This window comes from Ruditapes philippinarum, unplaced genomic scaffold (assembly GCF_026571515.1).
Source record: "Ruditapes philippinarum isolate M1 unplaced genomic scaffold, ASM2657151v2 ctg1149_1_1_1_1, whole genome shotgun sequence".
Lineage (NCBI taxonomy): Eukaryota > Metazoa > Mollusca > Bivalvia > Venerida > Veneridae > Ruditapes > Ruditapes philippinarum.
In genome coordinates, this window is record NW_026854950.1 from 137,766 (window position 1) to 164,366 (window position 26,601).

The following is a 26,601-nucleotide window of genomic DNA, read 5'->3' on the forward strand; positions in this document are numbered from 1 at the left end:
TTCGACAAAGCTGGAACATTTCTTTATCTACTTGTGAGGTGGTTCAATTAACGGAGGGCAATGAATCTATGAGCAAGTCTCCTGGTTTCAGGTGGCGCAAGCAATTCAAAGACGGCGAATACATGATCACAGACAGAAAAGAGCTAGGGAGAATGCGGCAAATTGCCAAGACGTTTTAAACGTCAATTGCACAAGAACTACAGAAAGATTGACAGCATGAAAGGTTTGCGAACTGTTCGACATGTATAATTTCTGCAGCGGGTCTTCCCATTCCGTTTTGACGAAACAATTGAATTAAAATAATATTTTATTTTACCCATCAGGATATGTGACTATATACAATAAATAAATGTAGTTAATGTTTGTATTACATATTCCAAACATATTGTAATTTGATACTATAAATAACAAATTTCATTAACTATATAAGACTGTCCGTTAACTATCGAGATAAATCAAAAATCCCGATAAAGTGCGGAAAGTGGCCGGCTATCGGACATGTTTGGGGAGAATTGAGCGGAAAGGTGAGCGTTTTTAATGTTTTAAGAAACGAATCGTGAATTTTCACTGCCATGATAACGGATAGCAGATTTCAGAAATATCAATCGGAACACATCATAATGATCTCGGACTAAATACAGATTGAAGTATTTTGTAGCGTGGCTAAAGATGTAAACAAGAACAGATGATAAAATACTTGTAAAATGTATGACGTATATATATTTGAACTTCTAAGGATAGAAAGAATGTCTGACAATCATAAAAAACATAATGAAATAAACGCTCGCTCATACAATCATGTACAATTAAAACCGAACTCGACACAGGGATACTTTTTGTACGGAAGGGCCTAGAAGATTGAACAAATATTTCAATTTTACGACAGTTAACGGAACAATGACTACTTTGTGGTAACTATTAGTTACCAGATAATAACCCGAAGTTTCCACGCCAATCGTCATTTCATATAAAGTCTAATAACGTAAATATGCATCAAAAGTAGAAGTAGCTGCAAAATTGTGGTACACTGTTCACTCGCTCATATAACAACGGTGTTCCGTTACGGCCAGCGCGGTTTCGCTAAGGGCGAAATCGCGAAAACACGATGCATTGACGCGAAAACACGATGTTATAAGCGAAAACACGATAAGAGATCGCGAAAACACAATGCGAAAAATATCGCGTTATCGTGCAATTAATATCGTGTTTGCGTTTTATCGCCCTCGATCTCCCATCGTTTTTTTGGACACAAACACTATCTTATTTATAAATTCAAGTGTTTAATGTAGTTGTAAAGTTTAAAGGTCGTTGATAAAAAGAAGTAAAAAGAAGGCATGCACGTCTACTGGTGTGACGGACACGCGTTCGGCAAATTAACGACAATTAAGTGTCAACAACTGGTGTCAACTACCTGATTAAGCCTGTCGGTTCTTTGCCCTATAACATGATATGCATTTTGCGGACAATATAAATATATAGAGAAAACGCGGACGATATAGGTATAGAGGAAAAAAGCGGGCGTTATAGATTTAGAGTGTGTAGAATGATATGTGAAGTAACTGACATTGATAAAATTATAAAAGAATACATAATGATAGTGTAGTGTAATAATTTTTTCGAGCAATAAAAACGAAGATAAAGAATGAACTTCATTGCAATTTTATTCAAGAAATATAACACATTCGGTACATGAATTTATTTTACACATAAAATAATAATAATTATCAAAGTAACAACTTTATATATGTATATATCTATAAAGAATATAACATTCATATATTTAACCGAATCCCTTAAGGTACTTAAGACAACCATATTAAGTGAGAAAATGTAATACACGTTTTAAGAAAAACGATGACAATATATACAAAGCGGAAAAAGCTGGCCAAAATAGATAACATTTAATTCATAATAAGTATATTTTTAAATATAATAACTATAATGAGATTGATATATTTTAAATTAAAATGATAAAATCAAAAATTATATTTTCAGACTGCAAATAAAATTGGTCATAATTGAAGTATTGTAAAATATATTAACAAATAGTTCGTTTTCCCTCTAACAACATAAACCACAATCAAAATCATTATCAATGGATGACACATCAATGGGAGTATTAATATAGGGTTAACGCACGTTTTTTCGTGTTATAACGTTTGCAGAGTCCCGAGGAACGGTTGGTGCCCGAGCCCGGTAGGGCGAGGGCTCCAACAGTTCCGAGGGACTCTGCAGACTTTATAACACGAAATAAACGTGCGTTGACGCTATTATAGCATAAAATTTTAAAACAGATTCATGATGTATATTATATATAAAACACAAACATTAAATCCTTGTGCTTGAACGGTATTTATCCAACTCTACATGTTTTACGTATGCGTTTTATTTTTTCCGGGGCCAACAACTTGAGAACCGAACGAAATTTCAAATTTTAATTGATTTAACAAAGTTTAACTTTGGAGATATAATAACTTAAGAAAAACATAACATTACTCTACCCAAGACAAAACAGGTGCCTCAGAAATTCCTAGAATGATTACAGATTGGCGGTAGGAAAAAGATCAGTGACATCAGATTCAATTTCAGAATCGGTTTTTTTTAAGCACGCAAGTTTAAAAAAAATCAGGCATAAAACATTATTCTCTCAAAGAAACATACAGAACATTTATCAATATAAACGTCAATAAAACAACGTTTTCTTATATTCATTTTGTGCTTTCCATTTTTGTAAGTTAATCGGGGGATTTTAAACTGAATGACAGATTCTATTTGTTTACACTGACAACTGTCCGTTTTAAGAAAGGGCGCGGCGATGTCTATACGCCGTATTGCCGGCATAATTACTTGAATGCTGCTCGCCGTTACCTTATGCGACTGAGGCCCTCGAATTAATAATTCCAATATAACAAGAGCGCATGACTCTGGCAAACAGGCCAAATCGTCATTTTTTGTTTGTTTACTGGGCCCTCTATGTATTGTGCATAGGTAAAACCGGGCTATAACAAGAGCGCGTGACTATGTTAACGCATGGTTTTGGCCCCGTTATAACATGGGCAAAATAGGGAAAAATAGCCGATTTTATGCTATAATAGATCTACAATTTTTATGGATCCATCTACAACATTGTGTGTTATACCAGAATAGGGATTATATAATTTGCTTTCCTAAAGTATCCATTGTCCGGAATATTGTATTATTGTGTCATAAATATTGTCATGAAAGTAATTAAGAAATGCTTCACTCCAAGATTGTTTAAGTTCGTGGTATTTCGTATCAAATATTTGGCGCGATTGTGAGTGTAATAAATCTCAAACATGCATGTCATATACTTTTTTATTATCGCTGGTTCCGCCGTGTTTGTTAACCCAAAATTTGATATCACTAAATATGTGGTTCCAGCAAACAAGAATTTTGCTTTTTGGCAGACATTTTTCAAATGCATTGAGAATACGCTGTTCTCTGTCCATAATTATGTTCACTGGCTTTTCTTTTAGTTTTAGATTTTTGTCCTTAAGTATTTCAATAAAACTTTCATGACATTTTTGGAATTTCCTCTCCTGCAACATAAATGCTATTAGTACAGTTGGTCTTTCCTTGAACATAGGGTGCTGACACACTAGCGTAGAAACGTAGAAATCGCCTAAATTGAATGTAGTGTCATAGTTAAGCTCCACGTTTTGATCGTTCAACTGTAACAATCTATTTAATTCATCTAACATTTCACTACTAATAATATAACCTCAAGATCCGAGGTAGTCTTTATGCTTAATAAATAATTTTCCAGTTGTTCAACTAAAATGTAGACTGTACAATGAATCATGACTTTAAATTATTCTCAGTTCTAATTTTTGCTTGAATATTTCTTATCTGTTTATCGTCCGCTTTCTCACTATATGTCTATATATTGTCCGCGTTTTCTGTAGCCACTTTATTGGGTCGCTGCGCTTGCGCAAAGCGAGTCAAAGTTATAAGCTACATCTGACCTACATCTGAAGCTTATGGAGAACCGAATTTCGGCTGAAATATACATGCAGTAAATAGTTCCGTATGGTCTGTAACAAGTTAGAAAATCCGTACCTTCATTCATTACAGGAGGGTTATCATACATTATGAAATGTATCATGATATCGAAAATTACAGTAAATTTGTGCTGTGTACAGAAAAAATATCAATGCGCGATTGAATCACGTGACAGGTCATTGAGGTCAGCCATGTTGATGCCGGCTCGCCACGGCGAGCCGGTATTACGGTAGGATTTTACTGAGAAACAACCTAAAACTCCGAAGCTATCCAAAAATTTAATCGAAGCTTGGCTTCCAGCTTTCTACAAATATTTATCTATCAGGGCTAGGATCCAAAATTATTTAGCCAATCAAATTTAATCTTACATAGCGTCAAAAAACCTTCAATTTTCACGCCATATTTAAAAATCAGCAAGTATTGTTTTGAGCGCAAAGATATAATGATGATTAAAATGTTTGTCTTTATGAATTCTTTTCAATAAATCATATTTACACTGACTTCTGATTTAGCGATTTCACCTGTTTTCTCTGTAGTAAGTTTTCGTTTGGTTAATTAACATAAGTGTACATCTGGTTCTGTGCATTTTTTATTTTTCCTTTTTTCCGGTCATTTTATCCTTTCCGATATTTAGTGTATGTATTTACTGGCCGGGATCCGGGATCCGGGATCGTATAAGATATGGAGGAAAAACCTAATGAACTATATTTGTGTTGATTGTTGTCGTAATGAAAGGCCATTAAACGTTAATTTTTTTATTGTGTATAATGAACGTTAAATTAATTTAACTTAGAATATAGATATATTTAGAGCTATTAATTAACAAACTTAAAATGCGGAAATCACAATACTAATAATAATATGCCTAATTAATTGGAAAAATCAAAGACTATTTTCTTGAATTGGTCAATTGGATCCCTATATGTTTTAAAACGATCCCAGCTTTTCTGAAAACTATATACTTGAACTGGCCAATCCGTGAGATCTATTTACATTTTAATACGATCCCGGCTTTTCTGAAAACTATATTCTTGAACTGGTCAATTCACGGGATCCCTTTATGTTTTAATAGGATCCCGGCTTATCTGAAAAACATCTTCTTAGACTGGTCAATTTTCGGGATCCCTATATTTTTTAATAGGATCCCGGCTTTTCTGGCCTGAACTTATATACACTGGCCATCGGGCACCGGGCCAGTGTTGACTTCACTTTTATTTTGATGTTCGCTGAAGTCTCTTCAGCTAACAGAACTGTCATTTTTACATTTAAACACACCTCTTGAAAAAAATTACGAAGCGAGTCGCTACTAGCTTTTTTTAAAAGCTAACCTTGTTTTCGACTTACGTCAGTTCGTTAATTGATACAGACATCTAGGATATTTTGAAGAAATTGTAAGTTCTTTAGTAATTTTTCAGTTTCCTCGATTAAATAGAAAATACTTTATGAAACTGAGCCACCCGTGTGATCAATTTTTGAAGATTTGTTCATAAAATTTGTTGGTAACAGGGTAACGATTCGTCACCGTGACGATTCGTCCCAATTTAGTGACGATTCGCCCCACCTAAAATTAACATTTTTAGAATTCATTTGGACTGAAAAATATTTATGTTTTAGGTTTTTTTGCATTTGTTTGGTATATCCTTTATATTTAATAGATAACAGGTAAAAATATAGATAACAGGTAAAGGTTTTACAGAACTAACTGTAAAGTTATAAATTATTTAATTAATCTGGATTCTTATTTGTATATTATAACAGTGTATAATATTTAATAATAATAAATAAACTAGATAATAGATTGATGTTATAGATAAATATGATAATATTGTTTTTATTCACTCAATCATAGATATTCGTTTCTAAGCAGATTGTCATACATTTTTTCATACTGTCACCCATCCAATATTATGTCAGCGTCTCTCTGACAAATTAAATTAGTTTAATAGACTAATAATTCTATGAATACTATTGACCATGGTATTTGTAGCATGACATTATATAATGGCAGATTGGTGTACCAAAAATTATTGTTTGTTTACAATGCATATCATAGAGGAAAAATAGAATCCCTTAAGAACACCCAAAATGACACAATTGAAAATGTTGCAGGCTCGGTTTGTTTGAGGATAAACAGTCCTGGAAAATGCAAGTTACTGTCCTCGCCCCTAGCACATAGTATTACTGGCTTAAAGGCCCATAGTATGCCCCAGAAATGATTTTAATTTATTTTTCAAAAGCCTGTTATTTTTGGTGGCCTGTTATAACTTCTTAAAATATACTCAATGGGCAATTATCTGAACCAACTTTTGACTCAGCTGTTGCTTTTGAGCAAACAGTATAGTTAAAGTGATTTAGTATTTTGTACGGAAGTCAAAAAACTACTTTGTTTACATGCAAACAGTAAGGCCTTACATGTTGTAATTCTGTCCTAGAGGAGGTGTCTGATTATTCTTTAATGCTTCGTTTGGGTCCTCCTGGGCTCCTTGCCGCTGACTTTTGTTGCTGGGTCGGGTGGGGGCTGTGTTCATTGAACGCCGCCTTTCCTTGATGATCTTGTTTATCATATATTATATTCGGTTCTCACACTGACACTAACTGAGTTCAAATACTTTGCCAAATTCAGTTTTTATAGTCTTATTATTGAAACAATCTAAACCAAAGTTTTTGAAAAACAAAGAAAAAAATACACAGAATCTTGATGAACAGTATCCTGTTTGTTCAGTTCCCCAATTCTTTTTTTCATTAAGGGAACACACATTGTATTCCTTGGGAATCAAACGCCACTTTTCATGGAATGGCACTAACATGTCACATTGGAGGTTCCATGATCACTGCCATAAAAATACACCTGCTAATGTTTCTAATTTCAAAATTTTACCATTACATGTTTAAATGTTGAATACTGCTTAACCTGGTGCTATTGGGTGTGAACAGCAGCATGCACTTTCCAGTACATGTACTTTCCATGAACTGGCTCAATCAAACTGAGTCTGCAGCATTTTCCATATTGCTATTTGGACTTTCTTTTTAGAATTACTGTTTCTCTTTATGTACATTATTACCTAGTATTAAGCTTTAAATGAGCGAATTAAGAGACCACTAAGGACAAACACATATGCAAACAGCTGGATTTTATTTATTTTGCTCAAGTATTGTCACTCAGTCATATTTGCCTGTATATAAAGAAAGATTCTACAACTAGATTTTTTTAGAAGGTAAGTCCTGATCCAGAAGTGTTCTCCCACAAACAAGTGCATGGTTCCCCATTCTGCTCTATGCTAGTGCATACAAAATAGGACGATAGTACGTAGACTGTGTATCATATAAAACCTTATTTACATGATGATTAGGGGATTTTCTAATAATATGAAAAAATTGTTGATATAAGAAAAATATATATTAAATTGATAACATGGGATTAGACTGATTAATTTCACAAATAATCATTGTATTTTTTATTAGCATGAATGATATTTTCTGAATGGTTATGGTCAACATTGTACTTGCTTTTGATTTGTTCCAATAGTTTGATGCAGTGACCTGTTTTGAGTTGGTATATATACATGTACATGATGTAGCTGATTTGACTATTAAGCCAAATGATTTAGATACCTATAAGTTGGGAATGCTTTATTGTTGATATGAAAATCATATTAATGTTAAATAAGAAATGCATTTATTTCAGGTGTGTGATATAACACTGTTGTGTGAGGGTTTTAAAGTGACATGGTCAAGACATACTATGATAGTATTGTTCAGTGTAAGTTCTCTTTAAATGTTTGTTTATAATAAAAACCCACATTTATTTTATTGAGCTCTGGAAAATTTTGATACACATATTTGACTTAGTAGTCAAAATTGAAAACAACATTACCCTCATGGAAGTATTTCCTGTACAAAAGCAGTATACCAGCTTTTTTGCAATAAATGCTGTTGTTTTTTTCCTTGTGTCCAGAATGATATGCACATACTGATAAGAAATATATTTAGAAATACATTGAAAATTGTATATTTGTGCTATTCTTATTCTATTCTTCCCGATACATGTATGAATCAAAAGCTCGGCAACACTGTTCATTTTTTGGACATATTTTACACTGTTCAAGTAATCATTTTGGGAAAACAGAGCGAGTGCATGATCTGAAATTTTTGCATATAGGTTTTTTTGCTGAGATCTACATCAAAAAGAATATCATATAATCAATCTTATAAAATTATTTCCAATCCGGTCATGTCAAAAGCCTCAGTCGTGTCCCTTTAAGTAATTCATATATGACATTGACCTTGAGATGACTGACCATCAAGGTCAAATACTGAATTTAACTTATTGTCATACCGTTAAATTTATTTGTTTTGTGTTCGCATATATATTTATAAGAAGAATTCCTTGAAAAATATTTACCTCATTTTGACTGTAAAAGTACATAAATTATAACAACCTAAGAATTCAGCCATCAGAGGCCATTAATGCTAAAGGTAGTAATAAGAGTATGATTCTGAAGTTTACAATATTTATGATTTCTCTTTGGTTACAGAGAGAAATAGTTTTCCTTTTTGTATTTTATTATATATTGAAAAATGTATAATTTGCTGTCAAGTTGTGTGTAACTAAATGTGTAACTCTAAGTACATTTTACATTATTTTCTGTTTCTGTTAGAATAAGAGTATAGGTAAAAGAATCTCTGGTAAAATTTATTGAAAATCTTAAAAGCACATATAATGTGTCAGAGGTAAATAATTTTGTAATTCTTTAGAAAGGTCAAACATGTGTTCAATAATGTTTTAATGATGTATTTAGAGCATTGTAAATGTTTAACAACTGAAAAGAGTAACACTGAACAAACAGTCATATATTGTAAAGGTAGCAAAATGTGAGGACTGAGGAGTATTATTTTGACTTCCATTAAAAATACTAAATTAATGTAATTATACCAATTGCCAGATAATTTCTCTACATGTACATGGTCAATGAGTAAACGTAACTATTTGAGAAGTGCAACAAGATATGTAAAAGGAAAGTTTCAAAAATAATTTTTTTATCTTTTCTAAGGCTAAATGGACCTTTAAAGTTATTATTTAATATATATTTAACACAGATATCATATGTGCAGAAAAAATTGTGGTTAAATGATATAACTTGCTCGTTTAATACTGATTGCTTGTGCATGATCTTTAATATAAGACATTAAATTTTGTTTTGCTTTTTTTTTTAGATGACTTCTGACATGTTACTGTTTGATAACAGTGAAGTTACAGTTGGTTCAGACAAGTTGTATACATGTATACAGGACAAGACAGCTCAAACCGGCAGTTTGTTATAGCAAAAAGTGATGAAGTTTCAGCCTAGAAGTCTTCATGATGATGATGCTGATGATCCTAGTTATAGATTCTTTGAAATTATCTGTAAGAAAGGGGTTTCTGCTGCAGAGAAGAAAAAAATTCATACAGGTTTGTCATTTTTTCAATAATAAATTTAGGTCTGTTGTTGATTGCATGTCAATAAAGGTCTTTCCTAATATCATAAAGTTCTAACGTATGTCATCTTGTGGTAATAACTGATCCCTTAGCAATTACTTAGAGTCATCAAACTTTTGAAACATGTTAACTGTAATCACTTGTTGCATGGTGCATATGCCTGAAGTCCAGGATTTTGTCACAAATATCATCATGTTTTACTATTAGATTATGTGGAAAAATGATTAATGAATGAATTACAGTTTAAGGGTTTTTCCAAATTTTCAACTTGCACCAATGTTGTTGTACATAGGATTTTACTTCTAATGTTTGACTGATATCATTGCAGACCTTTACTAATTCAAAATCATGACTAAGTATTTAAATTTCCAGAATTACATTAATTCATTGTAGGACTAGTAATCATACAAAAATATATATTATTGTAAACATGTTACACTAGAAAATAAAAAATTGAAATGTATGCTCATAGTGAAATGATCAATTCTAAAGTTAAATTTTTCAATTATTTTTCTGAAAAACAATAACAGATAATGCCTTGCTTCTAGTTTCTCGTATTTGAACAACTTATGCTGTTTAATTGTTTTACTAAACCTTGCTTCCACTTTGCAGTAAGAAGCTGCCCACTCTGTTCAAATAAAGCTGTCTGAAGTACCCAGTAGACAATGTATTATTTCTGGAACAACTTAATTGAAGTGAAGCTTACTATGTGAAGGAGTTATTTCTGTATTCAAAAGGAAACTTCAGCATACAGAATACCAATTGAGGTAAAGTTGTCCACTTTAAATTTATACTTTTATCCTTCTAAAGAAAGCATGAGATACAAAAATAAGCTATAATAATTATTTTCCTGACACCAGAATACACTATGGTTCTGCTTTCAGTTAGAAGTGGTGTTCTATTCTTGTACAGCAGCATTAATTGAAACCAATATTTGTCCTGTCATTTAATTGAAAGTAATTGACAATATTCTTGTTTGTTTTTCAGCAGCATTTGTAAAATTAATTTAGTTTGAATATCACACCATCCATTGCTTTTGATTTTCTTGTGACCAGAAACTAGCATTTTACATAGTGGTGTAAGCTAACTATGATAATTTATGCAAAGATATGATAAAAATAATTATACAAGAAATATGTCTTCGATTTACTGGTAAATTGTTAAGTATGGAGCACATTGTCTTTATGATGTAGATTAAATTCAGTGCCAGATAAACAATTAATTGCAACATCACGATATATTTTATTTTCAGATATTAATAGCTTCAGTTATGGGAGAACATAAGATTAATTAAACTGGAATCCCTTTAGACGTTGACATAGATAAATTCCACAGTTTCAACTATAAATGGACTTGAATTATTATACATTGGTTTTATTTTATATATGTATTTGTCAATATTTTTATTTTCCAATATTTCCCAATATTGTTAATTTTGGATAATATAATGCCACAGAAAACTTGTCGGTCTTGGAGTATGGCTGTTTAAAAAAAACACTGCAGATTGTTCCTCAGAACAATGAAATTACAGTTTTGCTTGTTAATGAACTAATTTACATAAATATATAATTTTTGTAAGCATGAAAAATTTGGAACATATCATATAATGGATATTTTTTTCTTTTGCATCTAAGATCCAAATGTATTTCATAGAGTGAACAGCAGATTAAATATTTTCACGAATGGCATTGAAAAACATATATTATGTATTATGTTGGTAAATGGAGGCTGCTATTTAACTGTGACTGAAAGTAGTTCAGATATGACGCCTTATTATGTCCGAGATTTATAGCCCATCATACAAGCCAAAGAGAGCAGATTTTTTTCTGTGTAGAATCATTAATTTTCAATGTTCATCTTTGAAAGTGATTCTGTCATATTGCCTGAATTTGTTTAAATTCCTTCCTGATTTGCAAATATTAATTATCTACTCCGGGGCCTTCCCCAGAAATTTCTGTAAGCGCAACTTGGAGGGGGTGGAAACCTTACAATGGAATGGTGTATTTTGGTGCATATTTAATGAGAGTTTAGACAAACAAAAGGTGTTCAGTATTTACATATTTTATTGTCTTTTCAAATAACTTTAACAGAAAAATATATATCACACAAAAATATAAAACAATAATGTTTTATCAGTTAATTCATGACTGTCTAGAGCTGGCTACGCCTTGGTTTCTCCTTGTGCCAGATTTTCACCATGGCGTTGATATCAACCTTTTCTATTGCTGGTCCTAACATCCCAACAGTAAGGATGGCATTTAGAACAGGTGGGCTCAAAGATGCCCTGTGTGTTGTTTTAACCCTCTTGAGGGTGGAAAATCCACGCTCACAGTCTGTAAAAAAAAATTCTTTCATGAATCAAAATAAAACAAAAAAAAGAGTAGTTGTTTACGTTGCAAAAAGTTAGTTATTGTTTTATTTTTGTTTTCTTTAATATTTGAAATTTTGTGACTGAATAGTTTGTATGATTTGATTTATATTTGTAGTTTTTATTTTTCTCACCTGATGTTGATGTAGGGATCAACAGCCCCACAGCAGCAAGTTTGAAGAGGTTGGTGTGGCTGACTTTCAAATTTATGGTAACCCACTCCATGGCCTTGTCTGCAGCAAGCCCACTGTCAGCAATGGATTCCCTAACTTGGCGCCACTCATGAAGGGTCTTGTCAACCACAAGTCCAAAGTGCTCAGCCAGCATCTTTAATACAATTTTATCTTATAAATGAAGTTACAAACTACTTTCTTTGACATTATACTGCAACAGTTAGAATTTGTTTAATATCAAAATATTTAAAACACTCTAGTTCTATTATTTTAACAACAATCATGCTTTTTTATTAACTTGTCCAGTTAGCTAAATAAAAGAACAACAAGCATCTGTTCATTAGAAAATTTTTATTTCATTATACCTTGATGTCCTCTTCCCCATGACTGGTGCTGTTGTCATCAGGAAACTTCCTTGTGTTAAAAACCTCAAACTTCTGTATAACAGGCAGAAACCGGCCCTCCAAATTATTTACAATGTTCTCCATAAATAGATTGAACACCTAAAATAATACAATGTCATGTTTCAATATAATGTTTAAATTACACCTTGTTCATTTCAGCTTAGGAAACTTTATAAACAACATATAGGGAAACTTCAGTATTCTCTATGTAAATAATTTTTTAGATTAAGCACAATTTAATTTACCTTCTCTCTAAAGTTTACAGTCTCTTGCTCAGAAGGAGGCTTGATGTTGAACCCCTGAGCCTGAAGGTCCTTTACCCTCTGCACTGCACTCTGGTAGGCCTCCCCTGGCATGGTCTGCAGACCCCGCAGAATGGACAGTGTCCCAGTCACAAGTGGTTTTACAGTAGTGTAAATAGCATCCCGGGCCTGAAGATATCAAACAAACGTACAATGTATACCTGTTTTCAGCATTTTAATTTTTTACCTGTTGAAAAAGACAAGTTTAAATAAACTAAAATAATAGTTTAATTTTTAAACATAACTTTAAATGATACTATTTCACTTGGGAGTATCTTGCATTTAATCTACACATACCTGCATGGCAGTTGATAGTTCTGTGAGATGAGGTAGAGTGTCGCACATCTATGAAGAGACATAACAAAGCGATGGTCCTGGGTGAACTTTGCAAGTCCTGCTGCCCTGACATCATTCCTTTCCTCAGCCTCCCGTTCCAGACTTGTAAACACTGAAGGAATGCACTTCATCAGCGTGCTTGTTGCCTTGTCATGGCTCAGCCACCGTACATCTTTAGCTTCTACCAGCTTGAGAACTGGCTCATTCAGCAATTTCTAAAATAGAGATCAATAAATATCTGCACATGATATCATATACAAAACAAAGTGAAGATTATACACTGTTAATTCTCTGCTCTATTTCAGGCATTCATTTTTTATATTAATTTCCACTTAGGAGTCAATTATTTTAATTCTAAGTAGAGTACAAAGTGGAATCACACAAAAAACTGGTTACATGAGTAATTACCTGTATGTCCTTCAGGCCTGATGTGCGTACTGGACTGTGATCATAAAACCTATGGAGGTCCCCAAGGATATCCTTAAACCTTGGGAGGTAAGGAACCCCTTTCACAGCCTGTGCTACAGCCAGTGCCAATCGATGGGCCACATAAGTAGTACTCTTTATTTATCATATTTTTTTGAGAAATAAATGTATTTTCCACAAATTTCTGTTTGTTTATAGGCTTTTCATCCTCATTCAAATAAAGTCTGGCTACTTTTGAAATTATAATTTATTGTGAAATAATCTAAAAGTTATGTCATTTTTTTCTGAAAAGCATGTTATAAGTTATGGTGTTCAATTGATTTCTGCAGGACAACTTATGAAGGAAATGAAGTGTGTTGATACTTGCCATGTTATTATCAAAAGACAGATTTAGTTCAATTTTGGCCACAATAAATTATTTTTGATGCAGTTATGCCCCTTTTTAGCTAAACTTTTTCTTTTTAAAAAATAGAGGTATCGTAACAGTCATGTTGGCATTGCCGAGGTTATCCACAAACTTGTATTTTGATCATTACTTTTTAGCTCACCTGAGCACAACGTGCTCATGGTGAACTATTGTGATCCCCAACCATCAGTTGTTGTGGGTCGTCAAAAATTTCTTTGAACAAATCTCCTCAGAAACCAAAGACACCCTACATAAGTGCCCTTTGGTACTTTTTGTCCAGTGCATCACTTGAACACTAGTTGTTGGAATACAATACAACTTCATACAATGGTCAAGCGAATGAGAGAAAGTGCAGTGTACAATAACCATTTCTCCATCTGCAGTATTTATAGAGTTATTCAATAAAACTTCATCAATGGTCAACCACATTGAAAGGAAATGCAACATACAAGAACCACAACTTACTTTCTTTAAATGCCCATGAACATAACTCTATTTCAATTCTTTTACAAGGTATTCTGTTACATCCTAATGTCCAAAGCAGTTTTGTGGGACTGGGAGTATCAATCACATTTAGTGTTGTCCTAGTTTTAACTGACCATAATTGACTTATTTTTTCTGAAAATTTCATGAATCTCTCTGGATGAAATTGTGACATTGATAAGTCATGTATTTAGTTGTGCATATTGTCAGCATTTTCCGGTTCAATGATTTTGTCAGAGTTATGGCCCTTTAATAATTTTTATTTTAAAAGTTTGTCCGGACTACTTTTCTTATACCACTAATGCAATTTCAATGATTTTTTACAGGATTGATCTGTAGCTCAAGTCCTTGCGCATATTACACGGGTTTTCAAATTGAATGATTTTTGGCCGAATTATGGCCCTTTGATAAAAAGGTGTTTTTTTCTGTGTGTTGCCAGAAACACAAAAGCTTGTCCGGACTTGTCATAAACTAGTGGTGCAATTTCATCCAAACTTTACAGGAATGATCAGTACCAAGTCTAGTTGTGCACTGTCTGTTACAAAACTTGTCCCAACATGAAATTGGCCATAATGAGGCGACACATGTGATCACCGATCGCTCTTGTTAGTACTTTTGATAAACCGTGTTGTAATTGTTGGATGTCAATGATAAATCTTTTTGAATTAAATCATATGGCAAAATATTGCTCTTTCCTTTGTACTCAATCATTTCCACTTGAATATGACATGAACTTTTTCAAAAAAGTTGCAAAAGGACATGATTTGGCCTTTCAAGTGATAACCAGCAATATAATGTCATATAAATTTGTCAGCGCAAGCGACCCTCCAGTGCTTTCAGTGCTTTGATTAAATATACAAGGGTGAGGTGTATGATTACTTGAAATATACAAGTGTCGGTGCGTGATTAAGTCAAATACACAAGTGACACGTGGATACTTGAATCAGTTGATTAGTATTTATAGAAGAAAGTTTTTTTTAGTTACTTAATGGATAAAATATCAATAAAACTACAAAAAAGCTAACATTTTGATTGATATAACTTGATTATATACATGGTAGAAGCCAGATTTTATTTTATTTATACCAGTTTTCTATTCTCCCGTTTTATAAAATTAATTCGTCAAAGTTTTCCCTCTACATCAATATCGTCCGCTTTTCACTATATGTCTATATTGCCGCGTTTTCTATATCGACTTGATAAAATATATGTATAAAGTATCATGTGTATGATTATCTTTAACATAAAAGTGCCACGTGCAGGATTAAATCAAATATACAAGTTACACGTGGACACTTTATCGGTATCAGGGTTGGCAAAAAAACCGGGTTTTATGAGTATTGCCCAACCCAGTTGGTAAAACTGGGAATACCCGGGGTTTTCTGGGTAATACTGGGCTTTTTTGTGTAATAAAAAATTCAATAAAGGAAATACTATTTGTGTTATGTTTTAATATTATAATGTATTTAGAGATGCATTTTCTTTACAAAGAAAGGTGTTAACAAGTTGAAGTGATAAGGCAAAATATATATTACTTAAAGCTCAAACTACCTATAATGATTCTTTATAATAGTACCAGCAAAAACCTTACATATTAAAGAAAATTTGAGCTAATCTGTGAAAAGTTTTTACAAGTAAAGCAAGTAAAGGTTAACTTTAGTCAAACAAACAAAAAAACGTGACTTTCTGAAAACTTGAAATTTTCATTCTCTTTCAAGCATGTAACCTAAGGACCCCATTTGGAATTTTTTCGATATAACTTAGGAAGGTTCAAAGAAGACTGCAAAATGCAAGGGGTGAAAAATGATATCTTTCGATTTTGATACTAGGACAGATACACAACGTGAACCAATCTTTTCCAAAATGTTCAGATACTGTGATAGTGGTCAAGTTATCCAGTACTGTAGCCTGAAAAAGACATAGTTGTTGATGTTCAGAACTAATTCTGTTTGAAATGCACTTGTATCGTGTTTTTTGCCTTCGCGGTCAGTAGGGCGAAAACACGATACAAGATCGCGAATACACAATGTGAAAAATATCGTGTTTTCGCCCTACTGACCGCGAAGGCGAAAACAAGAAAACACGTTGGGATATCGAGGGCGCGATATTAATAGCGCGAAAACGCGATATTTTTCGCATCGTGTTTTCGCGTCAATGCATCGTCATTTCGCGATTTCGCCCTTAGGGCGACAGCGCAAAACCACGATGGCCCTAACGGAATTCGGTATGTATCTGATATATCGCTTTATACACTTTAAGATAGAACTGCCCAATTATTGTCCAACAATATTGACTTGACAATCTTTCGTTTGATCTCATAGTCGGTAATTTCCGTAAACGTAAGTTCGATATACTTGTTAATCGATATTCGTGTATATAACAAGTTGTTAAATGGTAAAGATTCAGAATCCCTCTCAGCGAAGTAGTTGAAGTTCTATCACTTCAGAAGCTCAAACCTAAACTCGGAGGTTTGAATCCTGAATCAGCCACTTTTATTTATTTTCTTATTGTAAAATTGCCATTCGCTTAACGCCCGTGCTGTTTTGTGTTGTATTTTTGTGTATTTTTGAATTTCTGGTATAATTCTAGTATATTTGTATGTTTCTTTCACTTGTATCATTTAAAAACCTTCATTAGTGTTGTCAGTTAGTATATATACTATGCGATAATTACCTGGAGGTTATTTATGTAATATTTACAAATATCAAGACAAACAATAGGATTAGATGTGCTTTTGTAAAAGAAAAAGGAAATATTGCTTCTTAAGTATAAAAACATTCTAGTCTCGTCCAAACATAACAATTCTGAATTGATAGTTTTCTTAAAATTATCATCATATCAGACATGTATTAAGGAAAATATAAAATCAAATCCAGGTCAAATATTTGTCATATTAGCTAAGATAACGATTTTTTACCTCTGATTTTTTTTCGAGATTGTTTTGACTCATATTTACGAATATATCCGATGTAAGTCCCACTACCGTGTATATGAAACAAAAACATGCATTAAACTTACATGTTATGTTTTATAAGTATAAAATGACCTTTTAACTTTCTTCCAATTTTGGATACATCAAATAAGCAAATCAAACATGTTTCAATAGTTAAAATATCTTCAAGCAATCTACAATATAGAGTTATTTAACAAAGTCTATGAATAACTCTTCAAATGTAGAATTCGCACACTCATTCTTTAAACACACAGTTTAACTTCCTTGCAAATTCAAAAATTCTATAAGATTTTATTTCTGTTCGTCAGTGATGGTTAAATTACATATATATACGATTGTTTAATTATAATTGTTGCACTATTTTTTTCGTTAAGGGTATTATAAGCAGACGAAAATTAATTTGAAAAGTGAAAATGCTATACGTTAATTATTTCAATAAGGTTTTAATTCTTTAATTTGACATAATAATAACGCTAATCAGTTAAGATATTGTATGACGAGTGGGTGTATAATTCATAAGATTTCTAAACTTTAAAAGTTATAAGAAGTTTAAGTTGCTCTCCCAGGACTGAGGTTGTACATTATTCTCATAAGTACCCAGGTAGAATGAAAATAAACACTGAATAAATAAGATGTAACAGACGATAAATACTTTAAGCAGACGATATTTCTTCAACGAAATATTGATTTGTTCTATAGCAGTTTCCATGGATCACGAGATAAAAGCAAGTTGACATGTATTGCTTGTCAATATTGACCTGAAACATTTGAATATTCAACGACTTTTTGTCGGTAAAAATCGGCCTACGAAGTAAATCATACGAATTTTAAATAAAGCATAATGGTACGCATGGATTATGTATAACTCAAAGTTAACGACACAAAACTTGCCTAACTACCCGCGCGGATAAGGAGTGAACACTTTCAGTTTCAAACTGAAGGGTGGAGGTTCAAATCTTAATGAAACATTATTTTTTTAATGTTTTTTATTTTATTTTATATTTTGCGAAACTTGACTACAAAGTTTTTGTGCATGTCAATCACATATCGTATTATTATATAAACTGAAATTATGAAAATATGCATATTCATCTTTATATCAAAGTAATGAAAATGCATAAGAATTCAAAGAAATGATTCATCAACTAATGGTGCATATAATTAAAAAAAATGATTAAAGAAATCTGAAACCATGATTGTTGAGGATTCAAACTTACAACTCCAGGATTGCAAATATGCCATACTTACATGCAATGTTATACTTACCACTAGGCCATCGAGACGTTTGTATAAAATTTAGTATCGAGCACTTTCATATCATTAAATAATCAGTAAGTAAATCGTAATAAATTACGGAAACTAACGAAAAGGCTTCCGAAAATTATTGAGTCTCAGGTCAATACTGCCAAACAATAATGCACATGCAATGGTTATATTGAACCTATAAATTACTTTGCCATTATTACATTTTTTATTATTATTCTTAAGCATTTGAATGTCATTTGATTCTCGTAATAATTTAAAGTAAAACGATCGTTATGTTTTGTGCGTTATTATAGGTAATTATAAATAACACCATAAAGTATTTGGATACTCTTTGGCATTAGTAATAATGTGTAGATCACTAAGCTGAGTGAAATGTATTGAACAGAAATATTTAATATAAAACTGCCCAATTATTGTGTAACAATATTGACCACGAAATTCCGTAAACGTAAGTTCGATCTACTTGTTAATCGATATATATGTATATAACCAGTTGTTAAATGGTCTAGATTCAGAATCCCTCTCAGCGCAGTAGGTGAAGCTCATTTCAGGTCAGGCTTGAATCCTGAATCAGCCACTTTTATTTCTGTTTTCCGGCCAAAGGCCGATCTGTTTTCAGTTTGACTTCCCGTAAAAAATACAGGGAAGAACTGATTATAAAAAGAGTTTTCATTGGTCAGAACAGGACAGTTCTTTAACTTTCTTATTAAATTGCTCAAATTTAAGTTCTGATGAATAAAAATTCTTGCATTCAGATCATTACATTTTCTACATAAGAAGTATCTGAGATCTTTACACAAGATGTGAGTTTAAATTTGTCCAAAGTAATGAGAACAATTTATCAGAACATATCAGCTAGGTACCATTTGTTAATGATGTTGAATAATATAATATTTGTTTGCATGTTGTAAGGCGTGTAAAGCTTATTATTGTTTCTATTTTTAGAATCATTATTTATTTATTTAATAATCACTTATTTTCATTTTTAGCATTTAAGTAATGTATACACAATATTCCTATTCAAGTAAGGACAGTAAAGTATTTATAATGTTGTCAGCATTCTAGTAATTCACTATGTATAAATATGCCTAAAATTGAATGTTACCTTTCTTCGATTTTCATGTAAGATTGTTGACATTTTAGGAAGCAGGATTGAATATTTCTTAATTCCTGGAAACATGTCTGTTACTCCACATTTTTGTAGTATCCATTATGTTTAGATGTTATAATAAGTAATTGTTTGTGAAACATGCTCTAATCAATTTATTTTTTGTCAAAATAATAATTCCTAAAACTTTCCTAAATTGTTCATGGAGGCTGCCATCTTTGTTTTAGGTACATGCGGAGCGGTATCTGTAGGTTGTATTGAAATGAAGCATATTTCACTTTATTGTGTAACATGTATTTTGTATTATGTGATTATAATGTTTGCTTCTCAGATTGTCCAAGACATTTACTGTTATAGTTTATTTTTGTAAAACAAGACCGCATTATTTGTTCGGTCATTCGTGTAGTTAGGTTAGGTTGTGAAATCACCCTAATTCTCTTTAAATTGTAGAAGTCCTGCAAAAATACGATAAATATTTAATTAAAATGCATTTGATAGCATAAGTATTATTTCTTAACAAAATTATTTCTTATAACTTTATATGTTTACTCTGTATTTTGTTATTATGATCTGTTGAGCTGTTTACTCATTTTAGGACGATTCTGATTGGCTTAGATAAATCCTAAGTGCAATCTGATTGGTCGGGAATCCTGTCCTAAAATCCTAAACAGCTCAAAGGTTATAAATAGAGTGACAGTCCTCACTTTGAAACAACAACGCCCACGTAAATTGCGAAGGCGCGATAATTTGAAATTGAACAGAAAACATTAAAACTGAATTTTAGTAAGTTTATATTTAGGAAAGACTCATGAATAACATCCGAATATGTATTAAACTTTTAATAAGCAATTTTCTCTAAGAGAGCTGACGTAATTCATTTATAACTCTTAATCCTATAATAAAGGAATATTAGACCAAAGTATCTAAACTTGATTAAATCGTTGTAAACTTATATTTAAGGAAATCCTTAAACCACTTAACATAGCGCCTTATAAAATGATGCTGAAACTAATGGCTGTATATCGATGATGTGATATCAAATGTTAGTATATATAATATATATGCAGCTTATGTATATTGAAACCAGGTGCTGTATATTGATGCTAAGTTGGTTTTATCTATTTTGGCACATATGCTTATACAGTAAAACTTGTGGCGTATTTTTGAAACAGCTATTCTGACACTGCGGCAAAAGTACGTTACAACATTGACTTCGGTCGAGTATCTTTTTTTTTAAGATACTTCTTTTTTTATTTTAAGAATTCCACTTTTAACACTCGTGCTGTTTTTTGTGTTGATGTATTTGTGTGTGTACTATCTCTATAGTGTATTTATTACTTGCATGTATTACCTGTATATAGCGTGTATGCTCTTAAGCATATGCATAATTGCATAATGTCATAACTGGTCATAGCAGAAGCGACGGGTCCATCGCAGAGGCGGTGGAGTATTCGTCGCAGAATAAAAAGGCGTTTGCTATTGTCAGTAAGTTTATGACTGAATTTTACTTTATATTTGAATGTTTACTAATTTCTACTGTGTCACATTGAATGTTCCATGATAACCGCTGTATGAACATATCTGCGGATGTTTTTAAATTCAAAACTTCACAATTTTCGTGTTAAATGTTGAATTCTGCTTAAGCCGGTGCTAGGGGGCGTGGACGGTAACTTACACTTTCCAGTACAGTCTATGATAAGGTTCAATCAAACCGAGCCTGCAACATTTCAATTTTGTCGTGTTGGGCTTTCTTTGGGGATTCTGTTTTTCTCTATTTTACTGAAAACACCTAGTGAGATAGGAGCCCATATGTGTGAGAAGCAGTGTATATCACATTACAACTACTTTTCCGTCCTTGAAATATTAACAACTCCTGCACAATAATATTGATTATAGCATAAAATCGGCTATTTTTTCCTCTTTTGCCCATGTTATAACGGGACCAAAACCATGTGTTAACATAGTCACGCGCTCTTGTTATAGCCCGGTTTCACCTATGCGCAATACATACAGGGCCCAGTAAACAAACAAACAAAAAATGACGATTTGGCCTGTTTGCCGAAGAGTCATGCACTCTTGTTATATTGAAATTTATTGATTCGAGGGCCTCAGTCGCATATTCAAGTAACTATGCCGGAAAAACGGCGTATAGACATCGGTGCTAATCTTGGTTGTCGCCCTTTCTAAGAAACGGACAGTTGTCAATGTAAACAAATACAGTAGAATCTACCTGTCATTCAGTTTAACACTCCGATTAACTTACAAAACTAGATAACACAAAATTAATATGAGAAAATGTTTTTTATTTATGTTAATGTTGATAAATGCTCTTTATATTTCTTTGAGAGAATAATGCTTAGAGCCTGATTTTTTTATAAACTTGTTTGCTTGAAAAAAAAACCGATTCTGATGTCACTGATCTTTTTTCTACCGTCAATCTGAAATCATTCTAAGAATTTCTGAGGGTCATGTTTTGTCTTGGGTAGAGGGTAGAGTAATGTAACGTTTTTTTTTCTTGAGATGATAAATCTCCAAAGGCCAAGCTTTGTTAAATCAATTAAAATTCAAAATTTCGTTCGGTTCCGAGAATTTTCCAAGTTGTTGGCCCCGGAAAAATGAAACGCATACGTAAAACATAGAATTGGATAAATACCGTCCAAGCACAAGACTTTAATGTAATTGTGTTTTGTATAAACTATACATCACGAATCTGTTTGAAACTTTTATGCTATAATAGCGTCAACGCACGTTTATTTCGTGTTATAAAGTCTGCATAGTCCCTCGGAACTGTTGGAGCCCTCGCCCTACCGGGCTCGGGCACCAACCGTTCCTCGGGACTCTGCAGACGTTAATACACGGAAAAATCAATGACGCTATTTTAATGTCGCAAACGAGTTAAGTTTACGTTTATTTCACTTTGAATAATTTTTGTTTCGCTTGAAAAATTATAGAGTGAAATAAAATAAACAAAGTTTTATCAACGTTTTCAAAATGCGTTATTCTCAAAATGTTTATACACACGGAAGATTTAACGACAGTTTTTTTCAAACCACTGTAACAGCCTTTAAAAAAACGTTTCTATTGTTAACTCTGAGGCGAACCAAACATAAAGTCCAAGTTTATAAAAATAATTATATTTTTTCTTGACGTGTTAGAATGGAAATAGATATTATTCTTTGTGCATTATTGTATAATAATGCACGTTTTTCGTTCAAATGCTTTGTAATTAATCACTCAGGCCTACCGGCCTTCGTGATTATATTACTACGCATTTGAACTCAAACCGTGCATTATTCTACAACAATGCACTCAGAATTGATATCTATTTCCTAACTATACTACTCACCTTTTGCTAAGCACCATATGTTAGAGTATGAATATTTTTATGGATAATTTTATTTAGGTATTAAATGTTGATTAACTGTTTTATCAATTCATATGAAGGACGCATTTAACACTAGAAATGAGTTTTACATTGATTTTCTGCTGCTAGAGAAGAAGATGACCCCCTCTTTGAAGATTTTAGAACATGCAGCGTGTTTTCCAAATATATCATTTTTACGATTTTAGACTTAATACCGTGTGTGTGACCCGTGACTATCAATGACAGCTTGGCAGCATCTTCTCATACTCACTATTATGTTTTGATCATTGTAACGGGTATGGATGTCCATTCTTGGGCTAACATGGCTCCCAGCTCCTGGATGATTCTGAGTTGCAGCTGACGAGGTTAAACTCTAAACTGGAGCTCATTCCACATGTGTTTTATTGGATTTTAGTCAGGTGAAGGAGTTGGCCAGTCCATGCGCTCAATAGACTCCATCTCTAGGTAGTTCTGGACCATCCTGGCCCTACGGGGGGGGGGATTATTTTTGTCCATATTAACGAACCTATATCCGACTAGTCAAGCATACAACCTAACCTGGTTGTCTAAGATGTCGTCTTTGTATCGCTGACCGGTCAATGTACCTCTTTTTAGCACAACCAGGTCGGTTCGTTCGTTCTGTGAAGTCTAGGCAGAACCTGGACTCATCAGTGAACAGAACGTGTCTCCAGTGTTGCATGGTCCATCCAAACGGACCTGGTGATGTCGACGCGTCATGGGGATACGTATGCAAGGTCCTTCTCGCCAGAAAATTACTTTCATGCAGCCTTCTACGTACCGTCTGCGTGGAAACATTGACCCCTGCAGCATAAGCAAGGTCATTTCGAAGACAAGTTGCTGTCGACAACTTTGTACGACATACCTAAACTACCAAACACCGATCCTGAGCTGGTGTTGTGATCTTTTGCCGACCTCCAGCATGCCTCCTGGCGGGTATACCATGTAGCCGGTATCCATCTAAGGCTCTGGTGATGACGATGGGGTGTACATTAAGCGCACACAAACCTGGTGGAAGATGACTCCCTGCTGCTACATCCCTACAGCCCTCCATAACTCACCTATTGTTAGTTTTCGCCAAATCGAAGTGACAGATGTAAGAAAAATAAGCCACTGAATGACAATAAGCCGGTAATGTCGCCGAATAACAAAAGACATGTAATTGTACACCCCATAATAATTGAAAAGAAGTCTGTTTTATACTTGTGATAATATAAAAATTAACTTATGATGCTTAGCAAAAGTTGAGTAGTATATTCATAAAAAAAACCAGAAATATGATATATGTATTGACGTGTTAGTTATACGTAATTTATATCAATAGAAAAGTCCTGACGTGTTTGAATATCATTGGTTTTTAACGCCAGATCTCCTGGGAGAGACTTTGAAAATATATTATTTAAATTAGTTGTTTGTACCGAAGAAGCAATAGATAGCATTCGTCTTAATGATTATAGTCATTTGTGGATCAATTTGGTAATTATTTCAGTGTTTTATTAATATAGTGACTTCAAAACAATATTTTAAAATTGACACTTACAATTTGGAACATGGCAACTAGAATCGGAGACTAATATTACCTTTAAAAAAACTATGTGCTGAATACGATATAAAAAAGTGAACATTGATCGGATAAGTGTCCTGATGACGGTATTTTTTCATATATCTATATATAGATCATAAGTAATGAGTTGTTTTTTTTTGTATTTTTACAGACATGCATGCTATCCCGACCAAATATTTTGCTGCCACCAGAACTTTACATATAACTAAATGCAATAATTTTATATGAATATAAACTTCTCACAAAGGTTTGGGATCATTTCTAAGTTCCAAAGGTATTCAGAGTGTTTTTATTTAAGTATGTGCCAACGTTAGATGATACTCCATTTATTACATTCATTATTGTTAAATGTAGCTTAATACAAATCATGGTGTTTGTTTTATATTTTTGTAAATATTTAATAAAATATTTAAAATCGTTTTTAAAAAGAGGAAATACCACTGTGCTCTTTAATATCAAAGCACAACGTTTTTCATAGATTTATGAAGACAAAACGTATCACAATAACATGTTTTGAAACGGAAATATGAAATGTTGATGTTTTTAATGTGCTTTTGCATACACTTGTCAAATTCCAATTGTTTTAAATGTTGAATAACCATTTTGTCTACATACACTTTGCTTAGATGTTTGTCTTTCAGAAATATTATCATATGATTTTATTGCAATATTATTCAAGTTATATTCAGGGGGTCAATTTTTTTCAGGTCCCACATGGGGTAGCCCCATTTATTCACTTTGTCACATAATCATTTGTGGGTCAAAGCACATCCCACAGTGGTTTTACAATTATTTTTACATGCAAAGGAACGGGTATACCAGATGTTCTACAACTTAAGAAAGCGCGAGAATGTTTCTCTACGAAAAACAAATCAAAATTATTTTACAATCTTTAGCATTCAGAGATACACATTATTTGACCGGAAATATCAGCTAAATACACACATTAAACGCAATCAAAGCTTCAATTAAATATTTAAAGTAACCTAGCATATACATGTATTTTGCTGTTTTAATATTTGCAAAGGACGATTTTGAATGATAATATATGTAAAATGTCTTTTTTTAATTAAGGGAGGAGAACTGTGTTCAAATAGATGTTTTTTATTTATTGAATTACATATGCGTAACTGCTTAAAGCATTTATTTCAGAAATCATAATTGTATAATTATTGTTTTTTGGATTTGCTGCGTTTTCCGAAAAAAGTAATGCTTCGATTTGAGTATCTATTTGCGTATTTTCCTAAACAAAACAAAAAAACTGTGATAGAGTTGCTCAGAGAGGACGAGCATACTAAGCAAGACGACAACTTAGCTATTTGTCTTACATTTCAGGACGACATAAATTAATATCTAGAAAGGATTTAACACTTTTAACCGTTAATGTTTCTTGGACATGTTTAAATTTAATCATGTTAATGTATTGAAAATTCTGAAAATTTTAGCTTTGTTAAAGAAATTCATGTTAACATTCATAGAGTGTACTATAAGCCTTACATATTGATGATGCTTTCTTATTGTTATATACTACATGTATATCTCAAATAGTATACTGCGTTTATACCGTGAGAACAAGAAAGTCGCACACATTTGTTTTTCTTTACTTGCTTTGTAGACTTGTAAACAGAAATGTCACGTATCTAATTGCGTTTTATTTCCTATTTCTCGATTCAATTACCATTAATTCATTATAGGTCTTTTGAGCCCGAAAAATGCTAAAAATCATATTTTTCAAAAGCCTTTCAGTCTTGATGTTTTAATTAAGTTTCTGAAATAAAGCTTATTGGCCAAATATTAGTCGTCATTTGCTTCTACGGCATATAAGTAATAAGTATAGTTACATCAGTTATCTAACATTTTGAAAGGTAGTCAAAATACCACTTTGGTTAAATGATAAGCGCGTATCACGCTTCAGTTACATTCTTAAAACA

At 32.7% G+C, this 26,601-nt stretch overlaps 2 protein-coding genes and 1 long non-coding RNA gene across 3 annotated transcripts; 1 reads left to right on the top strand and 2 right to left on the bottom strand.

Moving 5' to 3' along the window:
- Window positions 1–5,355: 5,355 nt before the first annotated feature.
- Window positions 5,356–11,426, top strand: LOC132741570 (uncharacterized). The gene is made up of 5 exons (XR_009627293.1): window positions 5,356–5,414; window positions 7,709–7,783; window positions 9,238–9,472; window positions 10,112–10,266; window positions 10,752–11,426. It is a non-coding gene; the product is annotated as an uncharacterized LOC132741570 (long non-coding RNA).
- Window positions 11,427–11,544: 118 nt separating this feature from the next.
- On the bottom strand, window positions 11,545–12,800 carry LOC132741577 (zinc finger protein 862-like). Its single transcript, XM_060729778.1, has 4 exons — window positions 12,690–12,800; window positions 12,406–12,543; window positions 12,002–12,194; window positions 11,545–11,832 (listed from the first exon to the last, which is right to left on the bottom strand). Exons 1-4 carry the CDS (start codon window positions 12,798–12,800, stop codon window positions 11,651–11,653), a joined length of 624 nt encoding a protein of 207 aa, XP_060585761.1. The 3' UTR covers window positions 11,545–11,650.
- LOC132741578 (zinc finger protein 862-like) lies at window positions 12,694–24,160 on the bottom strand. Its single transcript, XM_060729779.1, has 4 exons — window positions 23,981–24,160; window positions 13,491–13,643; window positions 13,044–13,297; window positions 12,694–12,875 (listed from the first exon to the last, which is right to left on the bottom strand). The coding sequence occupies exons 1-4, from the start codon at window positions 24,158–24,160 to the stop codon at window positions 12,848–12,850; spliced, it is 615 nt and encodes a 204-aa protein (XP_060585762.1). The 3' UTR covers window positions 12,694–12,847.
- Window positions 24,161–26,601: the final 2,441 nt, after the last annotated feature.

Bases quoted from the DNA above. Each gene is read 5' to 3' on its own strand.
- LOC132741577 (XM_060729778.1), bottom strand. From the start codon at position 12,800: ATGCCAGGGGAGGCCTACCAGAGTGCAGTGCAGAGGGTAAAGGACCTT. The intron at 12,195-12,405 runs GTATAATGAAAT...ATTGTATTAAAG, and splicing joins ATGGGGAAGAGGACATCAAG to ATGCTGGCTGAGCACTTTGG. The intron at 11,833-12,001 runs GTGAGAAAAATA...TTTTTTTTACAG, and splicing joins GATCCCTACATCAACATCAG to ACTGTGAGCGTGGATTTTCC.
- LOC132741578 (XM_060729779.1), bottom strand. From the start codon at position 24,160: ATGGAGGGCTGTAGGGATGTAGCAGCAGGGAGTCATCTTCCACCAGGT. The intron at 13,644-23,980 runs GTAGTTTAGGTA...TGATAAATAAAG, and splicing joins CAGCTCAGGATCGGTGTTTG to AGTACTACTTATGTGGCCCA. The intron at 12,876-13,043 runs GTATGTGTAGAT...TGATATCTTCAG, and splicing joins AACTATCAACTGCCATGCAG to GCCCGGGATGCTATTTACAC.